Source organism: Primulina huaijiensis, chromosome 11, assembly GCF_012295235.1.
Source record: "Primulina huaijiensis isolate GDHJ02 chromosome 11, ASM1229523v2, whole genome shotgun sequence".
In the NCBI taxonomy this organism is placed as follows: Eukaryota; Viridiplantae; Streptophyta; class Magnoliopsida; order Lamiales; family Gesneriaceae; genus Primulina; species Primulina huaijiensis.
The window spans coordinates 17,864,656-17,882,568 of NC_133316.1; the positions used below are offsets into that span (position 1 = coordinate 17,864,656).

Here is a 17,913-nt window from a genome sequence, read left to right on the forward strand (position 1 = left end):
TTTGGTCAGTCTGTCAATCACGACCCAAATAGCATCACAACCTCTGGAGGATCTCGGTAACTGCGTCACAAAATCCATGGAAATGTGATCCCATTTCCATTCAGGAATCGACAAACTGTGCAGTAGACCTCCTGGTTTCTTTCTTTCAGCTTTCACTTGTTGGCAATTCAGACACTTTGACACAAATTCTGTGACATCATATTTCATCTGTTTCCACCAAAACTGTATTCAAATCATTGTACATTTTCCTGCCACCAGGATGGATACTGAATCGACTGTTATGCGCTTCTGACAATATCTGTTGTCTCAACTCTGAACCATTCGGCACGACAATACGATTATTCACATACAGTACATCATCACGTACCTGATACTCTGATCGATGACCTGATCTGACCATTTCAATCGAGTTCTGCACATTCTGATCCATTTTCTGAGCCGCTTTAATTCTCAAAATCAGCTCTGGTTCAGCTTGGATAACATATAATCTCAAGGGTTGACAATCTGTTTCAAATGCTAATCCAGACAAACAACAATCTTCTATCAAATTTGAAACACCTATCGTCGATAAGGATAAGGAACATACCTTTCGACTTAGTGCATCAGCTGCTGCATTCGACTTTCCAGGATAGTATTTGATTTCACAATCGAAATCCTTCAATAAATCAAGACATCTTCGCTGTCTCATATTCAGTTCTGATTGTGAAAACAGATATTTTAAGCTTTTGTGATCAGAATAGATCTCAAATTTCTCACCATAGAGGTAGTGTCGCCAAATCTTCAATGCAATCACAATGGTTCCCAATTCAAGATCATGAATCGGGTAGCGAGATTCATGCGGCTTCAACTGTCTCGAGGCATAAGCAATCACATGTCCTCGCTGCATCAAAACACAACCCAGACCTCTGTGAGAAGCATCACAATATACGACAAAATCACCAGTACCTGATGGAATAGTCAATATCGGTGCACTGGTCAATCTCTTCTTCAACTCAACAAAAATGGACTCACCCTCCTCAGACCAGACAAATGGAGCATTCTTCTGAGTCAGCTGCGTAATCGGTTTAGCAATACTGGAAAAGTCTTTAATGAATCGTCGATAATATCCTGTCAAACCCATAAAACTGCGTATTTCCGGCACTGATGTCGGTCTCGGCCAAGAAATAACGGCCTCAACCTTGCTAGGATCAACAGAAATACCATCTCCGGATATGATGTGACCCAGAAATGCAACCTGTCTCAACCAGAATTCACAGTTCGACAGTTTTGCATACAATTTCTCGGTTCTCAATGTTCTCAACACAATTCTCAGATGCTCAGCATGATAAATCAGATTCTTCGAATAAATCAAAATATCATCGATAAAAATAATCACGAAATCATCGAGATACTTCTGAAACACACAGTTCATCAGACCCATAAAAACAGCTGGAGCATTCGTCAGACCAAATGGCATGACAATAAACTCATAATGTCCATACCTGGTTCTGAACGCTGTCTTCGAGATATCAGAATCTCTGACTCTCAACTGATGGTATCCAGATCTCAGATCGATCTTGGAATAAACAGAAGAACCCTGCAACTGATCAAATAAATCATCAATACGAGGCAAATGATATTTATTCTTTACCGTAGCCTTGTTCAGTTGCCGATAGTCAATGCAAAGTCTCATTGACCCATCCTTCTTCCTCACAAACAACACTGGAGCACCCCAAGGAGAAACACTCGGTCTAATGTATCCCTTGGCCAGTAAATCTTCTAACTGCTCCTTCAACTCTTTCAATTCAATAGGTGCCATTCTGTACGGAGCTCTAGAAATCGGAACTGTACCTGGTACCAATTCAATGTTGAAATCTATCTCTCGAATCGGAGGCAATCCCAGAATCTCATCTGGAAAGACGTCAGCAAACTCACACACCACTGGCAAGTCAGCCAATGATGGGCTCGATTTCAGTACATCAACTGAATAGACAAAGAATCCCTCTGCTCTTTTCTGTAATAATCGAGTCATAGATAATGCAGATATCAAAGGAATTCTAGCTCTAGAACCCTTACCGTAGAATTTCCACTCATCAGCCATATCAGGTCTGAATCTCACAATCTTATGGAAACAATCAACGGTAGCTCTGTACTTGGTTAGCATATCAATACCGATAATGCAATCAAAATCAGACAACCCAAGTACAATGCAATCTAACTCAATCTCATGATCATCATACCTCAGCATACAAGATCTAACAGATGTCACTGATATAAGACCTCTCCCTAAAGGTGAAGAGACATATACTACAGTAGATAATGACTGAACAGGCAAGAAATGCATCAATGCAAATCGCTCAGATATGAATGTATGATATGCACCAGTATCTATCAATACATAAGCAGGATAACCAGAAATAAAACAGTTACCTGCAACAACATCGTCTGGTGCTTCTTGAGCCTGCTCTTCTGTCAAAGCAAATACTCTGGCCTGCTGTCTAGGAGACTGGCTAACTGTCTGGCTTCCTCCTGGCCTCTGTTGTGACTGGGTGGATGGTGGTGGCTGGAATGAATGTACAGCTGATGGTCGTCTCCCTGTCTGAGCCACTGATCCAGATGACTCTGCTTCCTGGGATCCTTGAGAACCTCTCTGGGGATATACTCTAGTAAAATGTCCCTGCTGTCCGCAAATACGACAACTGCCAAACACTCCTCGGCACTGCTCTGTGGAATGTCTCCCTCCACACATGCTGCAATAAGCTCCGGTATAACTCTGGCTCTGGGCAGTCTGTCGTGAGCCACTAGAACTGGATGAACTGCTTTAAGATCTCTTGAACTGTTTCCCTCGAGCTTTCAACTGATCTCTCTTCCACTGCTGCTACTGCCACTCTCAAATCTGGGATGAGGTTGTGGAAACTGAGCTGAGGATGGTTGCTGTGGTCTCGGTGCTAATGCGACATACGAAGCTCCTTTCTGTCTAATCAGACCAGCTTCGGCTCCCTTTGCTCTGTTCAGGGCATCAACAAAGTTGTTCGGTCGTCCAGTGTTCACCAGTGTAAAGATTTCAGGATTCAGGCCATTGATGAACTGATCCGCAACAGCTTCGTCATTCTCAGCTACGTGTGGAGCAAATCGTAACAGGGTAGAGAACTTGGCCACATACTCTTCAATATTCAATTGACCATGTCTCAAGTTTGCAAACTCTGCACCCTTGTCCTTTCTGTATGATACTGGAAAGAATCTTTGGTAAAATTCAGTTTTAAACACTTTCCAAGTAATCACCGTACCTCGATGCTCTAAGGCCTTCTTTGTTGTGAGCCACCAATTCTTTGCAACGTCATACAACTGGTACCCGATCAGTTTAACTCTTTGCTCATCAGTATAGTCAAGTGAGTCAAATAACATCTCAATATCATCAAGCCAGCTCTCGCAGTCAACTGAAGTCTCAATACCCTTCAGAGTCGGTGGATGGCATGACTGAAATCTCTTCAGCAATGTTTCCATCGGTGTTGCTGTCACATCCATCGGATTCGCAGAGGTACTGCCCTGTTCTGGGATTCTTCGAGGAGGCATATCTGTTTATGAAAAGGGTTAGCAATTAAATCTGACAAATCTGTCTAAGTCCCCTTCTGATCATCTTACCTACGATCAAGAATCGGTTCTGATTCATTCTCAAATAATACAGGTTACCAATCAACTCAGATAATGAGGTAAACATGTATATTCCAAAGCAGTAAACATGCTAGCACACAGAAGCAGGAAAGAAAACTCAATCTACCCCGCTCAATAGCTTCTATCTCAGGCTAAAGGAACCTACTGCTCTGATACCACCTGTTGCGGGGACCCGGACGCTAATCATCTTCTTAATTGTCATTGGGATAATTGGATCAATTTAATTAATCTGGGTCTAAATTTTTTTTTTAAATGCGGTGCGGAACATAATGGAATCAATCTAATATACATATCAGTAATAACAGTACAATTCTTGTACAACATACATTCATTCAAAACTAAGGTTCAACAGCTATACATCAAGTGCTGAAACCCTATTAACATCAAAGTCCGTAGTCTCCACTCTAATCAATCTCTCATCATCTCCTCGACCCTGATCCTGTCCCACCTGTTGCCTGCACACATACAAACACGACAACAGCCGGATAACTCCGGTGAGAATTACATCCCAGTATAAATCAACAAAACATGCAATCATATAATCGATATAAACGCATGAAATAGATATCAAGAACATGTATCAAATCTGAAAACATGAATCAATATAAACCTGTAAATAAACTCGTGACTCCATATCTCAGACTAGACTCATTCCTAGTCTAGGGATCCCGGTTTTCCAGACATTGGCATACTATATCGAATCTCAGCAATAGAAGTAACTCCACTCCTAAGCAAACATCGATATAAACCAAACATCCAGTGTCTTAACCTATCCGTCAAAGACTTTGGCACATCCGCCAATTACTCCTCTGTGACAATGTGCAATGGGCCAGTGACTACTCTATCACAATCTGGCAACTCTGTCACAAGACCAATCGTCTAAATCATGCTTTCTATAAATCAATAGAACAAGCATATCAATGCAGTAAATTCAAATAACTGAAAACAATAGCAATTAAGTATGTAGTTTAGGGAAATTCAAGTTCTAACTCACTTGAGTCATTCTTCCCGGTTTAACATTGATTTATACCTTTCTTTTCTCAGATTTCGGCTTTGTTCTGTCTTTAAAATCTTCAATACCAATCTGGAATGACATTCGTGAATTACCATATCAATATGCAACTCAAATCACGACATGATTGATCAATCTCAATCTTATCAAATTCCGACGGCATAACGGTACAATCTCGACATATCCTCGGCAACTCAATATCAATAAACAATCTCAGCAACTGATAATCTCAACAAATACAATCATAATTCCACAATCTCAAATCTGTATCATTTCCTTCAAATATAATCTGACAAATAATAACAATCGCATAAACAGTCTGTTTTTCGATCCGGTCTCGTTTCTACGATTACCAGTATTCCCAGGACAAATAATAATAATCAAATCACAATTTCTCCAACATCATATTTTTGAATCAAGGTAAAACTTAATAAAACTTACGTCCTTGTGTAGCTCTTGACGAAGGGATCTCAAAATTGTGCTCGGATTAAAAATCGGATCGCCGGTACATACAAAATCGAATTCTTGAAACAAAATAAAACTTGAGGGATTTCTGAAGGATGAACTCTCGGTACCTGTTGTGGGAATGAATGAAATGACAATATATATATCAAGTTGTATGGTGAGGACAAGTGTCCTCAAATCCCATAATTGCACTTTAGACCTTGAAGTCTTCAATATTTGCAATTTGGTCCTCACAACTCCTTTTAATTTCATTTCAATCCTAATTAATTACAAAAACCGTGGAATCTAATTCATCATTTCAAAATTCATAAATTAAATAATCTCGGATTAAAATGATAAAATCTCGGGCCTTACAATAACCATAACAAAAATTTATACAAAAAGGATTAAACAAATTTAGTTTCAAAATTTCTAGAGAGAACATGACTATCTTTGAATCACAAAAAAATTAAAAATAAAATGAAAAAATATTTTGTATTGTAGACACAACTTATCGGAAATAATGAGACTTGTCTTGGTTGGATCATAACAAGATGACAATGCAAGTAGATTATATTTGGTGGGATGAGAAAATTAATTTACGTAACTTTTTTAATATATTTTAAATTACTTTTATTTATTTATTTATTACATTACAGCAAAATCCAGAGTATGCACATTTTAGATCGAAGAGACCCAAGAATTTAGATTTATTGGAATATATATTCTAGAGTAGGTCTCATGTGAGACCGATCAATCCTTTCGATATTCACAATAAAAAGTAATACTCTTGCATAAAAAGTAATACTTTTTCATGGATAACCCAAATAAGAGATTCGTCTCACAAATACGACCCGTGAGACCGTCTCACACAAGTTTTTGCCTATATTCTATAGAAACTGGATATGATGCAATAACACCATTAGAAGATCAACCGGTTCTTTTATTTGAATGATGTTACAAATGATTGGGGTTGTTGAGTTAGATAGAGAGTTTCGAAATGATATTATACTTATGCTGAAAAACCAAGAAGTTATGAAATAGAGTGAAATAGGGTTCTATTTTCACTAGCTAATGAACTTGATCGTGTGCTCCAAGAATTTTAAGTGATCTAGAAGGTTGATCAAGGTTTGTACTACATCGAGCACCTGAAATACTAAAGGATGGATTCAGTCTTCCTCTCAAAGATGCTAAAGAAATATCATAGGGGGAAGAGGATCAAAGTGTAATAAAGGAGGAGTAATGTGTCTGATTCGATCAAGGTGGACAAGCAAAGTTCGTGCTAACATGGAGAGTAAATCTAGACTTGCGGCAATCTCACAACAAGCATAACGAGGCAATGAGGACGTTGCCGAAATGTGTGAGGAGTATGTCACAGACCGGAATTCGGCATGAGAGTCAACTTGGTTGCTTTTAAGGAAGGTGCTTGCAAGAGGCAAAGTTCAATATGGAAAGATCCATTATGTTCTAGCCCCACGTAAAAAAAAAAAAAAATCCAGAATGTTCCGAAATACTCAAGAGTTTGGTAAAACAAGTGGAATCGTAAGAGTTTGGTAGAAACAAGTGGAATCGTATAGGTTTTTCGTGAAGGGTCGTGAGCATCCTAGAATTGTGTAGGAGGATCCGGAATGTTCTTGAATCATATAGTTATATATAGAAGAAAATATAGTAGAGCACTCTACAATATTCTCACTTGTGCATAATTGTAGAATACTCTAAAAAGTAGGATTAGTGATATAAATAGGCTTATATATCTCATTTGTAAACGACCCCCAATGAAAAAACCCAAAAATTTAAAGCCTTGTGTAACCAGCATCCACTTTTCGAACTAATTTTCAACATAAATATCCACTTATTTCAAGTATGCATTTCGAAATTCATCACCAATTGACCAAGCATTTTTTATATGTGGTATTTATATTTGTAACAACCAATTAAAAGTTCCTTAGTTTCAAATTTAATGGCCAAGTTAAATACATTTTATCGACCAAATCTTAACCACCATTCAACCTTTAGTTCATTTTTAAATAGCCTATTTTACTAGCCATTATGCAGACAATTTATAATGAATTTATTACCATAAAGAGGCTAGTTAATGGAAGAACCTCAAGCTTTCATGCACCCTATCAATATCTCTCTACCTTTTGCATGAGGGCACAACACCAAAGAAGGCTCAAACCTCTCTAAATTTTGAGTCATGTCAACCTTGTACCAAGCCACCTAAATTCGAGTTCTTGAAGCATTTCAGTCATCTTAATGATAGAATTTAATAGTATTATAACAGTCATATTAATAGTTATTACAAACCATTTACAACCCTTAAATTCGATATTGATGGATGATGCCCTTACAGTTCACCTCGTTGCCCTATAAGTAGAGCTCTCAAGCTAGAAACAAATCATACCCAAAGGACATTGTTCATAACATTTTATCGTCGATAAAGAGCTCTGAATCCGATCTCCATCTTTCTGAATATACCAAACCATGTTCTAAATGTTTTGTCCAAATTCATCCCAATCCAATAGTTAGAATTATATTACGTACCTCCGCAAGAAAAGTGCACATATTTTAAGCGAGAAAAACAACAGCTTTTGTTCGTCGCACATACACTGCTTCAAATGATGTCCAAAGCCAATCTTCACTGTTCATAATTTAGTTCACTCCATTTCAAACGTGCTGGCCAAATATTAGATTGATCGAACAATTCAATATGTCTCAAATATTTCTGTAATTTTATTGAAATTTTAGAAAGATCAAGTAAGTTGGTTTTTTTATATATATAAAGTTTGGCACTTGTTCTTCGTAAGTGGGTTTTTCATTTTAAAATAATATGTATGTGTTTTAAATCGATCGATCGTGATATGACCTCTCTTCTCTTTGACCCTTACTTCGATCCGTTTATTGATTTATGATATCGAACCATTGAATTGTTTTAGTATCAAACCGTTGTTTGGTTATGGTATTCTTGAAAAGTTCGATTAAGAATATATGTATTGTTTGTTGAAAATATGAAATAAGTTTCGAGCACGGTTGCGAATTGACTTGAAATGGTAAAAGAAATATTTTTTAAAAAATGTTTATGGCTCTGACACGATGGGTAAAAATAACCTTTATATGACCATGATACAGTGGGTAAGGATAACTGTTATACGGCCCTGATGTGATGAGTAATAATAACACTTAACACCATGGAAAACGAAATGAGTTTCAGTGTTATGTATGTTATATTATGATTTTGAGCTATGTTTGGCATTCTGCCTATTCTTTGTCACGATCCTTGTTGTGATATGTTAATGCGACATTGCACTTCGAACCTCCGCGATTATCTATATGATATATTTAAGTTATGTTTCTGAGCTATGTTTTGCTTTCTGCCTATTTTTAGTCGCAATCCTTATAATGACATGTTTTTGCGACATTGTACCTTCGAATCTTCATATGATATGTATATATGTGTGTGTGTGTGTGCGTAAATTATGTTATTTCTGTGTTCGATCGGTCTCCACTTACGGATTATTTTCTAAAATACTTATCCCTTACATTCTCTCCACATATGAGAATGAGGAACAAGTCGAAAAATAAGAATAAGTGCACTTTTGGAGATAGTGACACAGCCCTTTTCAATGAAAAATAATTTTTCCTTTATACTATCTTTTGATTATCATTGTATGTTTCTACATTTTTGTTTTATCGCTTTTAAAGACAATTATCTATTTTGTTAAATAAAATAGTTATTTAATTTACTACAAGGTTTGTTGTTTTACGATAATGTGATTGTGAAAAAGTCGAATATCTCTCAACCTCGATTTCGGGGCGTTACACCCAAGTTTCTCATGTTATATTTACAATACATTTTATCTCCAAACTTCTCTTGAATTCTCTCGTGATATTGTTTGGTTAAGACTTGAGCATTTTTTGGAAAAGATTGCCCAAGTGTCGCACGATGCTCGAATTTGAAAAATTATCTGGCTTTCTGAGTTAATTGTAAGCAATTAATCTTCCAAGAACTTTGACAGACACTTTTGGATACTATAAATAGAAGTCACATTTTCACAGTCAAAGAAATAGAATCAAATGAAGCAATCAAACACAACACTAACAAAAATCTTTGAAGTTCACATTGGTGCATTTGTCCATATTTATTTCCCATTTAAAGAGTTCAAGAAACTTTCAAAAGTTCGTTAATTATTGTGATTTGAAGTGCTAGTATAACAAGAAAGAAATTGTTGTATCTTGAGGGACAATTATCATATATTATCAACACCGTTTGCTAGGCAAATTTGTCTTAAACACGTAGAGTTTAACTCTATCCTCGATTTCAACCAAAATTGTCCATTTCAGAATCTGTTTCATATTTTGTTGCAACAGAAATTGAGACGAAGTTTCATCCAACAAAGATATCACATCAATACACCCAACAATCGTTCCCTTGAGTAAATAATTGGTCAGTGAAACATAGCTTCAGCATTCAACTCTTTCATCAAAGTTCCCTAGTTTTAACAAAGAACATTCAAGAGGATGCAAATGCGAAGCGAACACGAGAGAGAGCCAATGCACCAAATGAACCTTCACTGAACAATATTTATTGGAAATTATCCAAACTTATATAATATGATGGAAAATGCAATAATGCATATAGATATCTTGAATTGACTTCAAACACATTTGCATCAATAGCAACACTACATATTACAAGAAAAGCCTACACTACATTTTTTTTAAATAGAAACACATGCTTGGTATCCAAATTTTATAATAACTTCGCAACATACAATGTACAAACAGAGACAACAGAAGGGATTTTATATTCGTTTACTTATGGATCAGCTTTTCCAGCTACCTCCTCGTCGCTGGAGGCATATTCATCTTCACTCAGCTCCTCATCACTAGTTTTTTCATCTTGCAAGGCTCCAAAATCTTCAGCCTTTGCATATTTCTCGCAGTACTCTAAAACAACAATAACGTGGCATCGTTGGTGGAACAGAAACTACAGCATGTTATTGAAGAATGCTAAAGTTTAAGCTCAATCTGCACGAACTCCAGAAACACAACATGGCTAGAGACTCGTGACATTTTCACTCATCATAAAAAGGGAACGTTCACATTAAGATGGCAGCGGGACAAGGAGGAGATGACAAGATATCAAGAAATGGCATTAAAAACTTTAGCAGTTTGGTTGAACTCTGGAGTTCATGAACTCCAGAGCTCAGACACAATTTGGATTAAAAATTACCCATTTAAAACATATTCATTGCACAATTATTCTCGTCTCTCTATTTCCTTCTTCTAAAGATTTAACATTTTACCTTCTGGTACAATCATTATACTACATAGACTTTTACGTATCACATCAACTTTCAAAATTTATATCCAAGTAACTTTTCAAAATTATTTAAACATTTTTCTCAAAACTTTCGGTTGAGTTGGATTAAAAGCCCAACGGAACACCACACTACCTTTGTTGTTTTGTATTTAGTTTGTAGATTTTGAATTCAGCGTAACCACCATGCAATGTGCAATGGTTAAATTACAAAGATTATGAAAGAATATATGTGTAGCCAGCCATGTATGACCCCTTGTTGCTCCATACTTGACCACATGTAACTGACAGTGTTTATATAGAAACCTCGATAGCTGTCTTCTTATGTACTTTTCTTTCTTCAAATGAAACATAAATAAGGAAAAAAATTACTTCCTATAAGCCTCTGCTAAGAAGCATTGTGCATACTTATAGAATGTCTCTATTCATCAAAAGGTTTTATAGCTGAACATCACGAGGCACTTATCGGGTTTTGTTATCGGGTTTTGAGGCAATAGTGCTAGAGTGCTAAACATGCTTAAGACCCAGGAGGTTAAAAATCTTCATCACTACATTCACATCAAACCGGTTTCTTCCCTCCTGTTCGATTGCAAAATGACAGCCTCTAACCCAAGTCAACGGATTCTCATCTCCTCCCTCCCTCTATATACCACCACCCAACACTCCTTCACAGTATGAAAACATAAATGTTTCATAAAACCATGTATAGTTTAGATTGATAAGCATGTCCATATATTTTGGTGGTTGATTATTCTCGGGTTCCACAAATTTGACAGTTCGCAAAAACAATTATCCCAGACTGTAAATTTGACAGATCTAATATGGGAACCTTCCGAACTTTTCATGTTTTTTCTTCGAAACTATAACCACTGTCTTTGGAGAACAAAAAGCTATTTTCGGTGAGCAAAACAAGAGAGCGTATGCTTGTGGAAGGAGCAAAAAGGCTAGCAGGTGAATGATGGAAAATTGGTGAAGCTCTTTCCATTAATTTCCAGTTCTGCAACAGGGATAATTACTATTTGACAACATTCCATCTCGAATCCCAAACGACAGACATAATGCATAAATATCAACCAGATATAAACAGTAACTCTAAAGTTAACCTATTTGTCTATTTGCAGCAGTATGCAGTTTAATCGTACCGCAGAAAATTATGATACAATTTCTGCTTGCATATATGGTCTGAACTTTTAGTCCAAAATAAGATCAACACTAGCGTGAGACAGTCCCAAAACAATCTATTCCTGTTTTTTTGTGCTTCTTCAGTTGAAAGAAAATTGTTCATGTATTAAGGCATATTTGACAATTTGCAGCAAGCCATAACACCTTCAGCAGAACAAATTAAATTGACAATGGCATCAACACATGTATAGAAATAATTTATTCATGAATCTTGGACAAGATTAATCTCTAGCACCATGATTTGTCCTCGCAGATTAATTCTTAAAACTGGACATACCAACAAAAAACTTCACCATGTTCCCAATATTTTCAATCTGAATCACCAAAACATAGATCTCAACCCGCAGATGGACGTGCATGTCTGATTTTGAGTTAATTAAAAGGTTCACACTTCTCAGGATGAGACTAAATCTGATTCATCCCTTTCACTCATGTGAAGCTTTTTACCTAAAAGGAATGACAGTGCCTTGTTACTTCTTCTTGAGAATCCTTACATGAAAACTAGCTAAAAATGATGAAAGCCAAATCAATGAGATCTTGACAGATTCAATTATGGAACCAAGGCTAAACAAGACAATAACACTACATATCCTATTCTCACCACTCGACAGAGTTCTAAACTAACAATACATCAGAATAGCGTCATCCACATTTGTTATGGATTCTATCATTAAACAAACCATAAAATAATGACTCTTAAACAGTGTGTTCAATGATTCAATATATTTTGAATAAAAGCATGCTGTCTTGAAGCATAATGTGATAGAAAAGCTTGCACTCAAAATTTTATAAGGAACTAATATTAGGTGAAACCTGACAAATGACAATATTTTATCACAATGACCTGAATTTCCATAGATAAATTCAATCTTAAAACAAGTAACAATAAAATGTCAAAAACTAACTTTAAATAAAGTAGCAGCACTGATTTTTTTTCCAGCATTTCCTAACTAAATAATAACACGTTCCGTGGCACCAGAAATTTTGTCATCAGGGCCAAAGCCCAACAGCCATCTCATTTTCAACACATCCCAACAAGATGAAGCTACTTCACAGACAAAACATGTCACGTTACTTAGAATCTAAGCAAATATTCGGGAAAATTTCATTCAAGTGCAAGTACAACATATGCAACCCTCTAAGATCTTGAACACAACAGGCTTCTATCATCTACAAGAATAGCTCCGTGAGCTTCTGTAGCTCAACTTTATACTAAACAACATCCACAGATTGAAGCAACTTAAATGCTTCAGCAATCCAAGTATAATGTACCAAATAACATAGGAATTTTCATCCAAGAGGAACACCGAACCTCGTCAAAACATTCAAATGACATCAGTCATAAGTGAACTATGAATAGCAGAATCTATCATTCAAAAAACGAAGTGCTTTGCCATAATTGTAGTTATGGTATGAAGAGCTGGGCATAATTTGGTAAGGAACCTCAATTAGGAAGACATATCTATTTTGCTCAATATCAATTAATATATTCTAAAGAAATTTCCACCTTTAACTCTTTGTTCATATGCATTGCGGTCACGCATCATCAGAGCCGCCGCCTCTCCGTTCAGAGGATCTGATGGATTTGGATACAATAAAAGTTGTGGAAGAAACACTTCAAACACATTCACTAGGTCTGAAAATAAGCAAATAAAACCATCATCACCACTTCATTGGGAAAAATTTGAAGTAAAGCATTCATTTTGTTCACCAAAAAGGAAAAACTATCTATTTACCAAACATGGGGCTCCATGTCTGATTGATAACATCTAAGCACACAGACCCTGACCTGGAAAACAAAGAACATAAAACTTCAGAACACTTTAAGTAGTATATTTCTAACAAGTTCTAAGATAATTCATGGGCAACCAGCTGTAGTAAAGAACACCAACTATTATGCAACTGTTGAACTCACATTTCATCAACATTTGGATGATAAATCTTGTTCACAAAACCAATGGAGGGAGATTTATATGGATAAGCATCAGGAAGCTCCACTCTTATCCTCCAAACACCTCCTTGATAAGGACCTGTCATACAAAAACTTCCATCAAGATGAACTTGCACAAGAAAGAATTTCTCATGAAGATAAATTAGTCAACAACTATACAGCAAACACATAATTAAAAAACCAATAGAACAAAACAATCCTGCTGCAGACACTCAAGTCTGGCATCTGATTAGTTAAACTCCACAAGATAAGCAAAATGAGAATGTACAAAATCTTGTAAATTCAACATATAGCTCGAACCAGCTCATCCTAATTTCAAGGAAATCAAGCCCTCAACTCAACATTCAAAAGAAAAGGATGCAGCCCAGTCCAAGTTCCGAATTATCAGAATTTTACTAAGAATACAACCCAATTCAATCGTCATTTTGTATAAACCGCTTTCCTATCTATTATTTCAGTTGAATATACAGTCAGAACAAGTCAAAACACAGCCGAAAAACTATTTTTAAATAAAACAAAATCATCATTCACAAATAACAAAACCCAGAAAAATTTACCCAGCTCCAATATAAGCTAATCGAGCATAAAACAAGGTAAAAAAACAGAGAGAAAGACTGGATTTTTCTGGAAATTCTTACTGTCTTTGGGTCCATGGAATTCGACATTGAACTCCTGCATGCCATCATTGATCATCTCCACCTTATAATCAGTCATCATCCTAGCCGAAACAAATAAAAACCCAAAAATCACAATTAAAAAAAAGGAAAAAAAAAATAAACACACGGGCTCCAAATGAGGTCAGATACTTTCCCGAAAATAAAATAAAATGAGAAGTCCAAAAAACATTCATTACAGTTTCATCAAATCCATTTCCCTGCGTTTGCTGGGGGAAGACATGATTCTTGATTTTTTTTTTCTTTATTACTTTCGATTTTTTCCTGGGATTTCAGACTGACAAAAATGAAATTATATATTCTGGTTCGGTGTACGTATAGTATACGCTAGTTCGCGTGTTTGATAAATAAACAAGCAAAAAAGGGAAGAGTGGTCTAAACTCTTAAGGCGGTTCAGTGGTTCAGTCATCAATGAGCTAAAGACATATGAAGGGAAATATTTCGGTCTACATTGCACCAAAAGGAATGCGATATGATACAGAAATATTTAATAATTTTTTTAAAAAAATATATTATTGTTGTAAATTTTCATTTAAAAAATATAAAAAAAAAACCTCTTCTGTTATTCTATTGGATTATAAAATTATTTCTTTTTTAAAATGATTAAAAATTGTGTTTATAAATCCGATTTTCGACATAAATGCTTCTGTTATGAAACCGAAAATTTATTTTGAAATAACAACTTTTTATTTAGCACCCGAAATGGTAAAGTCTATGGGTACATCACCATAAGTATTTGTATAAAAAAATGTGGTGATTTATTTTTTATTATTAATTTTTGTTGGAAAGATTGTTAACATTGTATAAGTATATACGAGGAATCATATAGTTAATAAGGATATAGCTCTAATTAAAATAAAAAATAATTATATTAATATATTTTTAACTTAAAAATTTTTTGAGGTTATTCTGAAATATATTTTAAATTCATGGTGATCATTGAAAAACAAAATAAATTGACACCCTTCGACCGACTTAATAAATTCTAATATTTTCCTCTTTATTTCTCTTCAAACTCGTATCGAACCGAACCGTCATTTTTTAATCCCCTTTATATATGACAAATCAAACATGTGTCCCTCCACTAACTTGTGCATCTTTTTGTGAGAAATATATCTAGCATGTCATAAAGTGTGCTCGGTTAACTTTATCTTGTTTTTTTTGTTTGTTGTTGAAATCATGTTAACATGAACATTGTTAAATGATATATATTTTATTTTTAAGTTGTATATATCGCTTTTCAATTCGTCCATTCTAAATCTCATATGTGCTCATAGCGTCCAATTCCCTTTTGAAACTTTTAAGTGACTTAAAATCCTTTGAAAAATTTAATAAGCTATTAAACCCTTCATATTTTTTTTTCTAGAAACGTAGCTAGATACTAGTGGTAGACAACTTCTAGAATTTGTCCTGATCTAGAATTTTTTTTTTTCTTTTTAAGTCTTCTAGAAGACTAAAATTTGGTAAACTTTGTATTACAATGAGTAGAATATATCTGTAAAAAAAATAGTTGCTCGGATTATTTAATATATACAAGTTTCATGAGCCGACAACTTTCTAAACAATCTAAAACTTATGCCATACAAGTTAAGTCTAATATGTGGTCATTTATATTAAATTTAGTTTAGTCTATTGAGTAGTATGCGAACTAAAAGAAAGACAAATTTATATCGAAGGTATGTTCAACGTGCTTCAAAGAGCGTCTTCCGCACCGGATTATTCCATCCTACCCCTGCAGGCAGTGTATGCAGGGGTACATCCAAAGGCCAAAATTTTTTCTGACACAATTTTTTTTTGTTAAAATTTTTTTTTTCCCATGAAGTTAAATCTCAACCATTCATATAGGGTGTGGGCACTGCCCCACACCCAGGATCGAACGAACCTTCCGCACCCGCATGGCTTCCTCGCCCCTCCATGATGCGAGGAAGAAAGTGGGCTCTCTCCAACCGTCAGATCATATTTTTTCCAAATTTGTTATTTTATGGTTTTTATATATTTTTTTAATTTTTTTATAAATTTTAAATTTAAAAAAATCTGAAAATTGGGAAAATTGTGGAATTTTTTAAAAAAAATTCTGAAAATACAACGACTATATATTTTTTTTATAAAATTCAAACATTTGTTTATAAATAAACCTTTATTTGTTTTCATTTTCCACGCAATCTTCAATTTCTTTCACATACACATTATCCTATATTTTCTCGGACGTATTTTTCAATATTTCTTATTTCAAATATGGACTCTTCATCATCGGACGATGAAAATATGTCATATTCTGTGATGAACCAATTGTTGTTCTTGTCAAGACGACTACCAACCTAGATATCATTAGCATATATTGATGTAGCACTTGAAGTGAGGGAATCAAGTAGTGTATATGACTACAAAAGCAAATAAAAAAAATCAAGAACACCTTGCTATGATTGAAAGATTTTATCAACATTACTTCTCTGATAATCCCATTTAAAGTTAGAAAAATTTTCGAAGACGGTCCCAAATGAAGAGATTTTTGTTTTTAAGAATTGTGGAAACTTTACAGACCAATGTGTTTTACTTTTTCCAACGAAAGGATGCGACATATGATCTAGGGGTCGTCATCACTTCATAAGGTTTCGTCTGCGACAGGGGCGTAGCTTCACTAGGGGCTAGGGTGGGCTTTAGCCCAACCTAGTCTCGGGATTAATGTGTATATATAGCTATGTATTTTAGGAATTTTAGTCACTGAGCAAAAATTTTATACATGGATTTCTATGAGTTTTAAATAATCTAACATTTGAGCTTATTCTATATCTATGTGGTTATCTTAATTTATATATTTTCTCATTCTAATTCTACACTTCATATATATATTTGTGTATTTCTGATTATAAGTATGTATTTACATAAATATATTGAATAAACTAAAAATATATTAATACTAAATAATAATCAAATTAAATGATAATTATTAGAATACAAAATTGTATAACTAAATTATTTGAATGAATAATGTCATATGTACATTCAATTTTTTTTTACTTACTTTACTATGAATTTATTTAAAAAGTAAATTATTATAAATGATATTTATTATGTATCTTGATATATTAAATTCTTAAGATGATTTTTAAAATTTATCTAGTTCATATTATACAAAATATAACAAAAAAACTAAAAAATACATTAAATAATATTTATATTTTCAATGTCCAGCCCACCCTATTTTAAAATCTTGGCTACGCCCATGGTCTGCGATCCGACTGATTGCATATGATGTTGCAAGCGATGCTGTTGACGAATACCTGAGGACGGGTGCATCGACAAGGTTGGAATTTGAAAACATTTTGCAGGGGATGTATATATGATATATTTTCTGAGCAATATTTGAAGCAACCAACACTAGCGGGCATTGCTTGAATAACTGCTAAAAATGCTGAAAGCGAATTTCTCGAGATGCTTGGAAGCATTGATTGTATGCAATGGGCTTGGAAGAATTGTCTACCAGCTTGGGCATGCCAATATAAAATTTGACTCCAAAAAGAACTTTCAATCATATTCAAAGCAGGTGCATCCATAGATTTATGGGTTTAACATGCATATTTCGACCTAGGATGATGCAACAACGACATCAACGTGCTGGATATGTCCAATTTATTCTTATGACCTTGGAAAGGGTGAAGCCTCTCCAATGTAGTTTGAG

General features: G+C 35.0%; 1 protein-coding gene across 1 annotated transcript; it reads right to left on the bottom strand.

Annotated features, from left to right (window-relative positions):
* Positions 1-9,659: 9,659 nt before the first annotated feature.
* LOC140988836 (ubiquitin-conjugating enzyme E2-23 kDa-like) lies at positions 9,660-14,619 on the bottom strand. Its single transcript, XM_073457917.1, has 6 exons — positions 14,414-14,619; positions 14,199-14,278; positions 13,525-13,639; positions 13,346-13,398; positions 13,117-13,245; positions 9,660-10,054 (listed from the first exon to the last, which is right to left on the bottom strand). Exons 1-6 carry the CDS (start codon positions 14,455-14,457, stop codon positions 9,924-9,926), a joined length of 552 nt encoding a protein of 183 aa, XP_073314018.1. The 5' UTR covers positions 14,458-14,619; the 3' UTR covers positions 9,660-9,923.
* Positions 14,620-17,913: the final 3,294 nt, after the last annotated feature.